The sequence below is a fragment of the Oryx dammah genome, unplaced genomic scaffold (assembly GCF_014754425.2).
Source record: "Oryx dammah isolate SB20612 unplaced genomic scaffold, SCBI_Odam_1.1 HiC_scaffold_27, whole genome shotgun sequence".
NCBI classification, from domain to species: Eukaryota; Metazoa; Chordata; class Mammalia; order Artiodactyla; family Bovidae; genus Oryx; species Oryx dammah.
Window position 1 is genome coordinate 29,118,571 of NW_024070211.1, and position 16,183 is coordinate 29,134,753.

Sequence of the window (16,183 nt, forward strand, 5' to 3'; positions counted from 1 at the left end):
CCAACCCTTTGCGACCCAGAGGACTGTACAGCCTTCCAGGCTCCTCTGTCCATGGAATTCTTCAGGCAAGAAAACTGGAGTGGGTTGTTATTCCTTTCTCCAGGGGATTTTTCCACCCCAGGGATTGAACCCAGGTCTCCTGCATTGCAGGCAGATTCTTTACAGTCTGAGCCACCAGGGGAGCCCTGGTGAGAGAAGTTCTGTATCAGTATTAAAGCATACTCTCAGGCACAAAGAAACAATGCCCTCTGACTCCTACTCACAATAGGTATGAATGACTTCCTGGTTATTTAATTGCCCCTCTTTCCCCAAAAAGCAAAACACTGTAGGGCATACTTAAACAATAAACACATACCTAGATTCTCATTCTGGTCCCACCAAAGTTTGATAAAGTTACCTTCACTTTGCAAGCCTCTGCTATTTTAATAAACAAGAGCTAGACAAGTAATTTCCAAAATTATCCCGATTCTACTACTCTGCTGGTTTCTAAACTGACACCACTGACCAGGTGACAGACACAGTTCAGTGATATCCTCTCCATTCTGTATACAGGGAGGCAAAGTCCCATTAAACAAATGACTGTTCCCTGAGTGGTCCAATGCTTCGCTAGCTTTTATATCAAAGGCCTTAGTTAACTGGACCTGTAATAACTATAGTCAATTACTTCAGAAGAAAGTGGTATCATTTGCTTTAACCACAACTGGCAATCTATAAATACTACATCTTTAAACAGCACAAACCATAACTAACTAATACAGATGTCAAATTACTATCTCATTTAGACTTTTTACATGTGGGTCCAAAATCCATCTTGAATTAATTTTGTATAGAGTACAAGATATGGGTCATGGTTCATTGCTTTACATATGAATATCTAATTGTTCTACCACCATTTATTGAAAAAACTATCCTTTCTTCACTAAATTCTCTTTGTGTCTTTGTTAAAAATCCAACTGACCTTATTTGTGTGGGTCTATTTCTGTACTCTCCACTCTGCTCTGTAAGTCCTTATTTTCTCCAACACCACAATATCTTGACTTTCGTAGTTTTCCAGCAGATCTGGAAATTAGGTAGACTGTATCTTCCAACTTTATATCCTTCTTTTTAAAAAATGGATATTCTAGTTTATTTGCCTTTTCAGATACAATCTTAGGATCACCAAGGGCTTCTCTTGTGGCTCAGCTGGTAAAGAATCTGCCTGCAAGGCGGGAGACCTGGGTTTGATCCCCGGGTTGGAAAAATCCCCTAGAGAAGGGAAAGGCTACCCAGTTCCAGTATTCAGCCTGGAGAATTCCACGGCTCACAAAGAGTCGGACACAACTGAGAGACTTTCACTAGGATCACCAATTTCTATTAAAAGCTTCTACTGGAATTTTGTTAGAATTGCTCTAAAACTATACATCATTTGTGGGCAGAATGACATCGTAATATTGAATCACTGATATACCAATTGATAAACATGGTTTATCTCTACATTTATTTAGGTTTTCTTTGATTTCTTTTATCATTGCTTTATAGTTTGTAACTACAGACTTTGCACATATTTACACCCAAGTTTTTCAAATATTTTGTAAAATTTCAATTTCTATTTAGCTCAAGCATACCAAAATATGACTTTTATGTACTATGTATCCTACAACCTTATTAAGTTCACCAGTACTAGTAGCTTTTTTCTGTCGATTCTTCAACACAGGTTGTCTATGAATAGACAATCTTATTTTGTCTTCTTTTAAAAAAATTTTAACTGAAGTATAGCTGCTATACAATAATACTATCTACCATATTGTTACAAGTTTCTGCATCTATGTTCATGAGGGATGCTGGCCTATAATCTTTTTCTGCTTTTATTATCAGAGTATTGCTGGCTTCATCAAGAGTTGAGAAGCCCCCTCTGCACATTCTGGAAAAGTCTTACATATTTTTTCTTTTTAAGTGCACTTTAGCAGACTGTATTTTTCAAAGAATTTGTCATTTCACCTAGGTGGTCAAATTTATGGACAGAGAGTTATTAGCAGTATTATCTTATTATCCTTTTGTCTGAGGAGTCTTACACAATGTATCCCCTTCCATTTATCACATTTGCAATTTGTGTCTTTTTTTTTCTCATCTGTCTGGTTAGAGGTTTATTAATTTCATTGTTTTTTTCAACAAAAAATTGGAGATGGATGAAATGGGTGAAGGTGGTCAGAAGGTATAAACTTCCAGTTACAGGGTAAGTAAGATCCAGAGATATAACGTATAGCATGGTGACTACAGTAACAATACTGTAGTCTATGTCTGAAGGCTGCTAAAAGAAATCTTAAGTTAGAGATCTTAAAAAGTTCTTATCACAAGGGGGAAAAAAGTGTAACTATGTCATGATGGATGTTAACAAAACTTACTGTAGTGGTCACTTTGTAATATATACATATACCAAGTCATTATATTGTATATCAAAAACTAATACAGTGTTTTTGTCATGTCTCAATAAAAAAACACCTGGTATTGGTTTCACTGATTTCATCTATTAATTTTCTGTTCCCATTTTTATTGATATCTATCTAGTCTTTATTATTTCCTTCCTTATGTTTGCTCTGGTTAAATTTGCTCCTTTTTCTAATTTCTTAAAGAAAAGCTTAGCTCACTGATTGAAGACCTCTTTCTTTCTTTCTAGTATAAGCATTTAATGATATAAATTTTCCTCTAAGCTCTGCTTAAATCTGGATCCTACAAATTTTGATATTTTGTATTTTTATTTTTACTCAGTTTCAGGTATTTTCTAATTTATGCTATATATCACTTCATTTATATTCAAACTGATCTGATAAGCCTTGAACTGTAGGAAAGAGTCTAGGCACAAACATTCACCTTCTGCTTGTTCTTTCAAATGACTTGGGAGAAACTGAGTTTCTAAAAATATACGCAAGGATAGACAACTACCTTAATACCATCCAACTATTTTTTTTTCACACCTCCCCACTATCAACGTTTATCCTAACATAAATGCATCATCCAACCATAGCAGTAGGATGATCTGAATTAGAATAATGAACATAAATGTTTCCTTTGGCTAGAATCATGCTGATGTTTCAAAGCCTACATGAGAAGTTTTTATATCTTATAAGCAGAAAAGAATATACTGGGAAAAAAGTTTCTAATTAGAGGACTTCTGAGGAGAAGACGTAAAAAACCTAACATTCATAACAGATACTCCTTAAAAATTAGAATAAAATGTTTTTGAGAAATACCAAACTTTCAAATTATACTTCCTAATTCATGGTTTACAATCATAAGGACGAAAGACAGGTTCAATATAAAAATAATAATTTAACAAAACAAAGTTTCTATAATTGATGTTCTTATTACTTTCTTTGTTGATTAATACTCTTTTACTTTACTTTTCCTACAATTAATAAACATTTCTACATACACACTGAATTTAATCCTAAATGTTGGGCTTCACAGCCTTACACTCAGAATGGTACTTGTTAAGAAAACCCATGTTCTTGATATTCATTTATTAGTAAAAACTGTTTTATTAGACTCAACCCCAAAGACAAAAATAAACAATAGGTAAAGAAAAGCTATAAAAGACCAGACAAAACACCTAAGCCAAGACCACTATTATGAATGATGATGATTCTAGGCTTGCAGAAGGATCCTAATAACTTACCAATAACTCCAAGACTGGTTAGCCGAAGATACTCAAAGGGTCGTGTTTTGCTGACAGTGTGCAGAAAGGGGTACAAAAAAAGTGGGATGTGTGCTGCAAGAAATGCTGACCTGAAAGAAAAAAAGAATTGCATTCTGAGCCTAGAGCTAATTTCTAAGGATTCTGAACATTCAAATTTCCAGGTGGTTAATTTTGTAAGGCCTTTAACATTGCTTGATTGAGAAATCTCTAGGGAAGATGGTTACTGGTCTTTAATTTAGTCCAGTGGTTCTCAGCTGGGGTAATTTTGACCCCCTCGGTCATGTGGCAGTATCTGGAGATATTTTTAGTTGTCACAGCTGAAGTGACTGACATCCACTGGGCAGAGGCTGGGATGCTGCTAAAAATTTTACACTGCACAGGACAGTCCCGTTTCCCCCCTCCTCCTACCACAAAGACTTAATCCAGCCCAAAATGTCAATAGTGTCAAGGCTGAAAAACCCTAGCCTAGACCAATGGTTAAAGGAACACAACATTTCCCCTGAAACCAGTACCAAGTACTTAAAAACTGATGAAATATCCAACTGCAAATTTTAAATATAGGTCATAAAATGTACTTAAGTGCACAAGAGATTCTCCTATATGTCTTCTCTTACCTAATTTATGAGTGAATAACAATATTAATAATATTCACAGGTACAAGCTGACAAAACCTTATAAACCAAGACAACAAAATAAAGCAGCCACTATCAAGGTTTTATCTGTTACACTTAAATACACTTCTTTGTTAGAGCTTTCAGATAAACCAAGTATCCTAAAAACACTTTTATCTGCAGCTAGTATGTTCAGCACCTAATATGCAATCAGTCTATTACTTCATATAATTTGTAACAGTTACACCTTACAGGAGAGTCAATACCCCCAAATTTTAACTAAATACTCTTGTATTTTTCTTAAGTACTTAAAAGTAATTTTCTTAGCAAAGTTTCTAATGTTCCAAAAGGTCAGTGCCAATCCAGCACTCAGATTTTATAAGGAAAACTTGACAAAGAGAGGAAAGGCTTTAATAAGATGCCTATTAAGCACCTTAAGGCCATAAAAGCCACAGAGCAGATTTCTGAACAGAATCTCCCCTTTCTTAATTTGTCAGATACAGCAGTAAGGCAAACATTTCTCAACTTGCACATCAATTCTCATTTATGACAGACGTTGACTAGAATCCTGTGTTCAAAAAGGTTCTGAAGCCAAATCTGGCTTACTATGTGAGAAAAAGTGCTAAGTACAGACACTTACTGAATTCCTACTAAATACCATGCACTGTGCCTCATGCATGGCATAGTGATGCCTACCATGGATTTGGGAGCAAGTAGTAGCTGTATACCTGACTTTTCTGAGAGGTGATCGCCACTGCTTTAAAGTTCCTTACTACCAACAGGCAAAAAGTAAATGAGACAACGGAATATTATTCAGCCTTAAAAAGGAAGGAAATTCTGACATATCCAATATACTGATGAACCTTGAGGACATTATGTTAAGTGAAATAAGCCAATCACAAAAAAGCAAATACTATATAACTCCATTTATAATGAGGTATTCAGAATAGTCAAAATCATAGACAGAAAGCAGAACAGTGGTTGCCAGAAGCTAGGGGACAGGGGGATGGGAAGTTATTGTTTAATGGGTATAGAGTTTCAGTTTTACAGGATGAATAGAATTACAGAAATGGATGCTGGTGACAGTGACACATTATTAATGTTTGCCTTTTTTTACAGACCCCATGGACTTAGCCTACTGGGCTCCTCCGTCCAGAGGATTGTCCAGGCAACAGTACTGGAGTGGGTTGCCATTTCCTTCTCCATATTAATGTATTTAAAACTACACTTAAAATCGGGACTTCCCTAGTGGTCCAGTGGTTAAGAATCTGCCTTGTAATGCAGGGGATGTGGGTTTGATCCCTGGTTGGGGAACTAAGATACCACATGCTGCAGGACAATTGGCCTCATGTGCCACAACTACTGAGCCTGTATGCCACAACTAGAGAGAAGCCTGCAAGCCACAATGAAAATGCATGTTGCAACTAAACCCAACACAGCCAAAAATAAATGAATAAATAAAAATAAAATAAAATGGTTCAAATGATATATTTTATGTTATTTATATTTTACCACAATTTAAAAAATCAATTATAAAAGAACAAGTTACTATGGTTGATTCATGTTGATGTTTGGCAGAAACCAATACAATATTGTAAAGCAATTATCCTTCAATTAAAAAAAAAAAACATAACATGTTAAACAGTACCATATTGCCACTACACCAAAATCTGGTGAAATTAGAGACCAGAAATTCTTCAGGAAAAAAAAAGTAGGAGTCCTGAAGATCCATACCCACACAGGTGCACCCTCCTGCAATCCCCTCCTCTCATCATTCAGAAGTTTAGGACCACATTCAATACAAACCTCTACCCACACATCCATCCAAAGTATTTACCTGGTTTCTGGGTGTGATGCCACACATTGCAGTAATGCTAGAGCATTGCAAACTCTGTTAGACTGGTGTGCTGTCAAGGTGGGTGGGTTGATAGATGGATAAATATTTACAATTTCCTAAAAAATGGAAATTAACACCATATGAGCACGGAGTAACTTTAATTCCCATGGTATGAAAGCCAACAATTTTAATTTTGTATACCCTATAAGAACAGAACCATCAAAGAGGGGGCAGAAATAAACAATATTCCTTTCATCACAAATATACCTGACTGAGACTAGGGAACTGTGGTTACCCACACTTTTCCCTATATTCTGCATCATCTGTTGAGGCTTTCACTTGAGGGACTCCCCTTTCCCCACCTTTGTCAACACCCTATTTAGGTTGTAGTGATGAGACAGTTGGCCAGAAAATGTCAGTAAATCAATCACTTTAACTCATAATGAAGTTTCTGTTTGGTCATGTAGCAAGTGCAAAAAGGGGGAGATAAGCACATACGTACATGTGTGGGGATATGTACAAACAGCAGAGAACATATGTATTCTCTGTCAAAAAGTGATGATTTGCTGAACACAATTCCATTTATCTTAACTGTAAAATTTTTACACAGAAAATGTTCCCGTAAGAAAGACTAGTTTCCTGGGTACATGCAGTACAGAGAGAATATGAATTTACTCAACAGATTTAAAAAATTAATCTAATTATTAGGAATGTGGACAATACTTTAAAAGATGATCATATCTTGGTTCTTAGGACTACATCATATCAATTTATTCCCTGGAAATGACTGTTCTAGTCAGAATCAAATATTAGTTATTTACTCTTTAATATACAAGAATACCCACCTTTATTCCTATGGCTGTTATATTTTCACGCTAGCATTTTCTTTACCCAGAATATACCTTTCAGTTCTTATACCTCTCTCTCCACCACCATCCCCACTCCACCTCGTCATGCAGTATTATTTTACAGTACTCCTAAAGCTGTGTTTCTCAAAGTGCAGTTCTTACATCACCTACATCAAAATCATCTGGGAGTGGGAGCTGCTTGTTAAAAATACAGAATTTTCATTTTAGACTAAATAAATCAAATCTCCTGGGTAGAATCCAAGAATTTCATTTTAATGAGTATCTTAGATTTTTCTATGATTCTTACAAATGTTAACACTTAGGAAAAAAAAAACTTACTTAAGTTTTCAAAATCATTTGTACAAAGGCAGAGAGAGATACAATTGTGATAATTAGAATGAAATGCAACTCATGGCTATATACACCCACCTGTAAAAGTGCTGCAATAGTACCAAATGAATGCCACAGCATGGGTGCAAGGTCAGGAACAGATTCTCGCTTCTTACTTAACTCCAGCAAAGCATTTTCCCGCGTCTCAGGACTGGACAGCTCGTTGATCCACTGATAGATCTTTTCTCTATCCACCTGAGCCAGTGCAGTAGGCACAGGCTTCAAGTGAAAATAAGAAAAGTAAAAGTAAACATGTGAGTTTCATTAGCATCAAACCAAGTCTTACTCTGCTATAGCCTTTAGAGGGAATATATTTTTTGTAAATAACAGGGCATCTTTTCTAGAAACATATACTTGATGGAAACTAATCCAATAAAACACACACACTCCTTAATAATACCATATTTGGAAATTTGCCCTACAGGTATACTTGGGTTGTAGAAGACATCAGAATGTTTACTGTTGTACTATTTTAAAAGCGGAAAACTTGAAATCTATAAACATCTATCAAAAAAGAACTAGTTAAATATGTATGGGTATATCTTTATTTGGAATACTACACAGCCCTTTAAAAAAGTTATCTCTCTACTGTGCTGATACTAAATAAGCAAAAAAAACAAAGAGTGTAAAATAGCTTACATGCTTCCATTAACACACACATGTATTCTTAATATATTTACATACAACATTTCTAGAAGGACACATAAAAAACTAACAGTAGTTACCTTTAAGGTTAGAATCTATATAGGAGACTTATTTTGCATTGTACACAATAAACTCTTTTACATACAGTTTAAATTTTTTAACCACATGACTACCATAGTTTTTGAAAGAAAAAGTCACCCCCTACTGCTCTTCATTCCCCAGTAACTCCAGCATTCCCCTCCATTAAGCAGAAAACTTAAATAATTTGGAAAAGCTCCCCCCTCTAATGATTCTTATACAGACTCTACCTCCACCCCTTGGAGATTTACTATTTACTCATATATAAACTATATAAAGAATCTTTCACTACTGTGCTATAAAGAATCTCAATATTCCAATAAAAATTTGAGGACTTCTATAATTCTTCACATTTTCAAACAGGCTTGGTTAAGTTCCTTAATTATTCTTACCTGGAAAGTAAGATGAAAGACTAGAAAAATGATTATCACTGCTACTTCAGGCTCTAAAGTCCTAACAAATTCATGGCTATTTCTATCCCTAGCCCAATATCGTTTCACTTCATTCCCCGCATCCCCCAACCATGATTAACAGAGTAGGTAGATAGAAAAGAGATCTACACTTGTAGATTAGACTAGGAATGCTCAGAGGAATTAACTTGCTCAGTTCACCCAAGTACAAAGTTGCATGTTCTAATCTTTCTTGAACCATATTACACAGCTTCTTACAGTATTTATTTGTTCCCATAACACCTTAGTGTGATAGAATAGCAATTGACCCATCCCACATGATATAAAGATGAGGAACAAAAAGCACAATTGTCTTCGCTGAAAAACAGAATGAAGTCTAAAGTGGACTTTGAGGGGTACTCACATTTACTCTACTCAAGCTGAAAGATGGCCTTCTATAATTAGAAGCTCGATTAGAAGCTTTTAGCTTAATGTTTATCATTTCTCTTGTGTGCTAGAATGAACCACAAAGTGTTCTGCTAAATGGACTATATACTGTACAACTTAAGTCCTCCTTAAGTGCCTCACAGTAATCTGCTAAAAGCTGTTTTGTAATTCCCATCAGTGATGCTCAAGAAAACATGAGGTTCCTAAATGATGTAGAAGGAATAGGGTAGTTTTCTGATTCCCATTCCCAACAGCAATAACAGTATGGTCCATGCATTTGCCTTTTCTATGCTGCCACAGATAGGCCTTCAACTTTAAAAATTATTTTTGGAAATGTAATTCCACCGGAAGATAGGATATATTTATTTAGAGTATTACATCACCTTAAAAGCTCAGTGAAAACAAGGGCTAAAATTGTAGCTTTGGGTCTCCTGCCCACAATCTCTTGGACTACCTACAGTCCTAAAGAGGGGCACAGGACAATGTTCCAGCAATATAGCATCTATCCTGATTAGTCATTACTCACTCTTAGAGTCCTGTCATCCAGATACTATCATCAGTAAGCTCCACCATCCTCTCCAGAGTCAACCTATGACTTGTATCCAGCACTCCTGTACCCTAGCCCATCCTGGGGAACTCTAGGTGAACACCACCAGGCTGCAATGGTAGGTACCAGCTAGCGTATAATGGATTCGGAACTCCAGGCCCTGTCTCCACATATTCCCATTTCCAGAGCTGGTTTGACTCCAACATAGAAGACTGTGCCCCTGGAGTGATGCTGGCACTCTAAAGGGCCAGTGTCTGGTAATCCCTACGGCCATGATCACCGGCTGCCAGTAATACTCCACCTTTTGAAACTACTTCTGGGAATTTTAGCCTCTATGAGACTTTGGTTCTAAAAGAGCTAGGGAGGTCTGTCAGTTCAGTTGCTCAGTCATGTCCAACTCTTTTTGACCCCATGGACTGAGGCACACCAGGCTTCCCTGTACATGACCAATACCCAGAGCTTGCTCAAACTCATGTCCATTGAGTTGGTGATGTCATTCAACCATCTCATCCTGCCTTCAATCTCTCCCAGCATCAGAGTCTTATCCAATGAGTCAGTTCTTTGCATCAGGTGGCCAAAGTATTAGAGTTTCAGCTTCAGCAACAGTCTTTCCAATGAATATTCAGGATTGATTTCCTTTAGGATGGACAGGTTGGATCTCCTTGCAGTCCAAGGGACTCTCAAGAGTCCTCTCCAACACAATTCAAAAGCATCAATTTTATAAAAATTTAAATTAAAAAAAAAAAGCATCAATTTTTCAGTGCTCAGCTTTCTTCACAGTCCAGCTCTCACATCCATACATAACTACTGGAAAAACCATAGATTTGACTAGATGGACCTTCGTTGGCAAAGTAATGTCTCTGCTTTTTAATATGCTCTCTAGGTTGCTGATAGCTTTTCTTCCAAGGAGCAAGTGTCTTAATTTCATGGCTGCAGTCACCATCTGCAGTGATTTTGGAGCCCAAGAAAATAAAGTCTGTCACTTTTCATTGTTTCCCCATCTATTTGCCATGAAGTGATGTGACTGGATGCCATGAACTTCTTTTTTTGAATGTTGAGTTTCAAGCCAGCTTTTTCTCTCTCTTCTGTCACTATCATCAAGAAGCTCTTTAGTTCCTCTTTACTTCCTACCATAAGGGTGTGGTCATCTGCTTATTTGAGGTTTCTAATATTTCTCCCAGGAATCTTGATTCCAGCTTGTGCTTCATCCAGCCTGGCATTTCGCATGATGTACTCTGCATATAAGTTAGATAAGCAGGGTGAGAATACACAGTCTTGATGTACTCCTTTCCCAATTTGGAATCAGTCTGTTGTTCCATGTCTGGTTCTAACTGTTGCTTCTTGGCCTGCATATAGATTTCTCAGGAGGCAGGTCAGGTGGTCTGGTATTCCCATCTCTTGAAGAATATTCCACAGTCTGTTGTAATCCACACAGTCAAAGGCTTTGGCGTAATCAATAAAGCAGTAGATGTTTTTCTGGAACTCTACTGCTTTTTCTATAATTCAGCAGATATTGGCAATTTGATCTCTGGTTCCTGTCTTTTCTAAATCCAGCTCGAACATCTGGAAGCTCACGCATGGTTCATATACTGTTGAAGCCTGGCTTGGAGAATTTTGAGCATTACTTTGCTAGAGTATGAGATGAGTGCAATTGTATGGTAGTTTGAACATTCTTTGGCATTGCCCTTTTTCGGGACTGGAATGAAAACTGAACTTTTCCAGTCCTGTGGCCACTGCTGAGTTTTCCAAATTTGCTGGCATATTGAGTGCAGCACTTTTGCAGCAGCATCATTTAGGATTTGAAATAGCTGAACTGGAATTCCATCACCTCCACTAGCTATGTTCGTAGTGATGCTTCCCAACGCCCACCTGACTTTGCATTCCAGGATGTCTGGCTCTAGGTGAGTGATCACATCACTGTGCTGATCACATCACTGTGGTTATCTGGGTCATGAAGATCTTTTTTGTATAGTTCTTCTGTGTATTCTTGCCACCTCTTCTTAGTATCTTCTGCTTCTGTTAGGTCCATAACATTTCTGTCCTTTATTGTGCCCATCTTTCCATGAAATGTTCCCTTGGTATCTCTACTTTTCTTGAAGAGATCTATAGTCTTTCCCATTCTATTGTTCTCCTTTATTTCTTTGCACTGATCACTGAGGAAGGCTTTCTCTCTCCTTGCTATTCTTTGGGGAGAAGGCAATGTCACCCCACTCCAGTACTCTTGCCTGGAAAATCCTCATGGGTGGAGGAGCCTGGTGGGCTGCAGTCCATGGAGTCACTAAGAGTCAGACATGACTGAGTGACTTCACTTTCACTTTTCACTTTCATACATTGGAGAAGGAAATGGCACCCCACACCAGTGTTCTTGCCTGGAGAATCCCAGGGACGGTGGAGCCTGGTGGGCTGCTGTCTATGGGGTCGCACAGAGTCGGACATGACTGAAGTGACTTAGCAGCAGCAGCTATTCTTTGGAACGCTGCCTTTAAATGGGTATATCTTTCCTTTTCTCCTTTTCCTTTTCTTTTCTTTCCTCAGCTATGTGTAAGGTCTCCTCAGACAACCATTTTGCCTTTTTTCACTTCTTTTTCTTGAGGGTGGTCTTGATCACTGCCTCCTGTATAGTGTTACAAACCTCTGTCCATAGTTCTTCAGGCACTCTATCAGATCTAATCCCTTGAATCTATTTCTCACTTCCACTGTATAATCCTAAGGGATTTGATTTAGGTCATACCTGAATGGTCTAGCGGTTTTCCCTACTTTCTTCAATTTAAGTCTGAATTTTCCAATAAGGAGTTCATGATCTGAGCCACAGTCAGCTCCAGGTCTTGTTTTTGCTGACTGTATAGAGCTTCTTCATCTTTGGCTGCAAAGAATATAATCAATCTGATTTCATTATTGACCATGTGTAGATGTCCATGTGTGGAATCTTCTCTTGTGTTGTTGGAAGAGGGTGTTTGCTATGACCAGTGCGTTCTCTTGGCCAAACTGTTGGCCTTGGCCCTGCTTCATTCTGTACTCCAAGGTCAAATCTGCCTGTTACTCCAGGTGTCTCTTGCTTTCCTACTTTTGCATTCCAGTGCCCTGTGATGAAAAGGACATCTTTTTTTGGGGTTAGTTCTAGAAGGTCTTGGGAGCTCAGGTGGGTAGTAATGTGGCCCTCAGGTACAAGCTTAGAGAGGAGTTCTGCAGCCACTCTAACAAGGAGGAGGAGGCAGTGAGGGCAGTTTGGTACCAGAAAATAGCTGAGGTAGGGACCTTCCTTTTCATCACCCCTGATGAATTCTGCCCCAGATTTAATAGCAGAAGTTAGTTTAAACCCACTGAATACCTATTTGTTATGGGATAAATAGTTATTTTTTTAAAAAATGGGAGTTCACATACATAGCTCTATTAGGCCATATCTTAAATAAATGCTTATTATCACAGTCATTTCTTAGATGAGAAAACTGAGAAGTTACTTAAAGGTTAAGTGGCAAAGCTCAGAATTTGAATTCAGGTGGTTGGGCAGCAAAGTCCATACTCTTAACTGCTTTGTGAATGCTGCTTCTCACTTCCTTAAAGATTCAGTTCAGTTCAGTCGCTCAGTCGTGTCTGACTCTTTGCAACCCCATGAATCACAGCACGCCAGGCCTCCCTGTCCATCACCAACTCCCGGAGTTCACTCAGACTCACATCCATCTAGTCAGTGATGCCATCCAGCCATCTCATCCTCTGTCGTCCCCTTTTCCTCCTGCCCCCAACCCCTCCCAGCATCAGAGTCTTTCCAATGAGTCAACTCTTCACATGAGGTGGCCAAAGTACTGGAGTCTCCTTCCAAACAAATCCCAGGGATGATCTCCTTCAGAATGGACTGGTTGGACCTCCTTGCAGTCCAAGGGCCTCTCAAGAGTCTTCTCCAACACCACAGTTCAAAAGCATCAATGCTTTGGCACTCAGCGTTCTTCACAGTCCAACTCTCACATCCATACATGACCACTGGAAAAACCATAGCCTTGACTGGACAGACCTTTGTTGGCAAAGTAATGTCTCTGCTTTTCAATATGCTATCTAGATTGCTCATAACTTTCCTTCCAAGGAGTAAGCATGTTTTAATTTCATGGCTGCAGTCATTAGGTCTAATCTAAAGACAACTTTCCAAAAAAACTATTTCCTGTGACTCTGTGACAATAAAGATAGGGAATACATAAAAACTGCAAACAAAAATGAAAACACTACTGTTGTTAGTTCAGCAGAATCTGATAAACAACCAGCATCCAATATCATTGATACTAAGAGAAATTTCTTCTTAATGAGATCTGAGATACTTAATAACCATCATTGTAATGGGAAAGGTCAATTATAGTTTGACATAATTCCCTACATCAAATCAAGGTTCAAATGGGCATAATTTAGCTAGTGCTGGCCACCAACACCCACCCACACACGAATATACACACCCCTTCCCTACCTCTACCAACACATCAACAAGTAATTTTGTAACATACAAGGAAATTTAGTTTTTTGGAAAATAAAAATATTACAAACAAACCCCACCCCCCCATTGTTTTTTTTTTTACCCTGAGGTTTGCAGGATCTTTAGTTCCCTGACCAGGTATTAAATCTAGGACCTGGAAGTGAAATCGCTGGGTTCTAACCACTGGACTGCTAGGGCATTCCCTACTTTTTATATTTTGAACTATGCACTGATTTCCATATTAACTTATATTACTAGACAACTGATAAAATACTTTGTACATCATCCCTGAATAAAATCCCAAGGCACAACTCTAGCATCTCACTAGATCTTTAACTTTATTTATTTTTGGCTGCACTGGGTCTTTGTTGCTTTGAAGGGTTTCCTCTAGTTACAGTGAGCAGGGGCTATTCTTTGTTGCAGTGCACGGGCTTCTCATTGCAGTGGCTTCTCTTGCTGTGGAGCTCTAGGTGCGTGGGCTTCAGTAGCTGTAGTATGTGGGCTTGGTAGCTGTGGCTCACAGGCTTAGTCCCTTCACAGTATGCGGAATCCTTCAGGACCAGGGATCGAACCAGTTTCCCTTGCACTGGCAGGTTCCCATCCACTGTGCCACCAGGGGAGTCCTCACTTAATCTTGATGGCAATATTAACTAAAAGCCCGATGCATCTGCCTCTCCTTCTGAAGCCCAAAGACTATTTAGGTTCACCTTTCACAAAAATGACTAGGGCTTCCCTGGTGGCTCAAAGGTTAAAGTGTCTGCCTCCAATGTGGGAGACCTGGGTTCGATCCCTGGATCGGGAAGATCCCCTGGAGAGGGAAATGGTAACCCACTCCAGTATTCTTGCCTGGAGAATCCCATGGACGGAGAAGCCTGGTAGGCTACAGGCCATGGGATCACAAAGAGTCGGACACAACTGAGTGACTTCACTTTCACAAAAATACGAATCTGAAAATTGATGACTTCCTAAAAGGGAATGGGATACAAAAGAGAAGGTAGGGTAGATGAGGAAGAGAGGGAACTGTATTATACTTTTATTTTTTTAATTAGTTTACGTATTTAGGCTGTGCTGGGTCTTTGTTGGTGGCTTGTGAGCTTTCTCTAGTTATAGGGTAGGGGCTTCTCGTTGCCGTGGCTTCTCTTTCAGAACACAATCTCTAGGGCACTTGGGTTTCAGTAGTTTCAGCAGGTGGGCTCAGGACTTATGGTACCTGGGCTCTAGAGCACAGGCTCAACAGTTGTGGCACACTAGCTGTGGGTCTAGCTGCTCCATGGCATGTGAGATACTCCTGGATCAGTTATCAAACCTGTGTCTTCTGCATTGGCAGGCAGATTCTTTACCAGTGAACCACAAGAAAAGCCCTGAATTGTACTCTTTAAAACATGGTTTCACTGAACGATCACAGCATCATGGTAACACCCTCATTTTACAGCTGATGGAACTATGAGTAAACAGATTTCTGCCCTCCTCCAGTTCTCTATTTAAAGATCACCTCTAAAGATTCTTAGTTCAGTTGCTACAATTCTTCTAATTTATAATTTACTAATATACCTCTGAGGCTGTGGCTGATACAAACTCAATCTACTTGCACATACCATCCAGTGACAAAGAAGCAAATTCATCTAACTTACCTTTTGGAAACTGGGGCTTCCCTGGTGGCTCAGATGGTAAAGAATCTGTCTGCAATGCAGGAGACCCAGGTTCAATCCCTGGGTTGGGAAGATCCCCTGGAGAAGGGAATGGTTACCCACTCCAGTATTCTTGCCTGGAGAATTCCATGGACAGGGAAGCCTGGCAGGCTACACAGTCCATGGGAACACAAAGAGTTGGATACCACTGAGCAACTTTCACTTTCACCTTTTGGAGACTACCTAACTTAAACACACTAACAGAACATTACCACACAAGCAGAGGTTAGCAATTTCTGAATCAAATGAAATTTCTAGATCATTTCCTCAGAAAAATACACAATTGTAAACTGTCTTGCATGTAATTTACATTTACCTAAAATTTACAAATAACTCCAGGGAATTCATAGACTCTACCTGTAATCCATTAATAGACCTAGGATTAAGAACCTGTTTATCAGGTTTAAGAATAGGAAAGACCCTGGGACTTCCCTGGTGGTCCAGTAGTTAGAGGACTCCGCACTTCCACTACAGGGGGCCCAGGTTCAATTGTTGGTTGGATTGAGCCTCGTGTGTGGCCAAAAAAAGTTAAAAAAAAAAAAAAAAAATCAGAAAGACCTCAATTAGCAAGTAACAA

General features: G+C 38.7%; 1 protein-coding gene across 1 annotated transcript in view; it reads right to left on the bottom strand.

Moving 5' to 3' along the window:
* CNOT9 (CCR4-NOT transcription complex subunit 9) overlaps nucleotides 1–16,183 on the bottom strand; it is a 31,149-nt gene that overhangs the window by 9,626 nt on the left and 5,340 nt on the right. The window contains exons 2-4 of the mRNA XM_040228358.1: nucleotides 7,399–7,578; nucleotides 6,122–6,237; nucleotides 3,653–3,762 (exon numbers count right to left, since the gene is read on the bottom strand). Of these exons, the coding sequence (XP_040084292.1) occupies nucleotides 3,653–3,762; nucleotides 6,122–6,237; nucleotides 7,399–7,578 (406 nt within the window). The remainder of the gene's footprint in view (nucleotides 1–3,652; nucleotides 3,763–6,121; nucleotides 6,238–7,398; nucleotides 7,579–16,183) is intronic.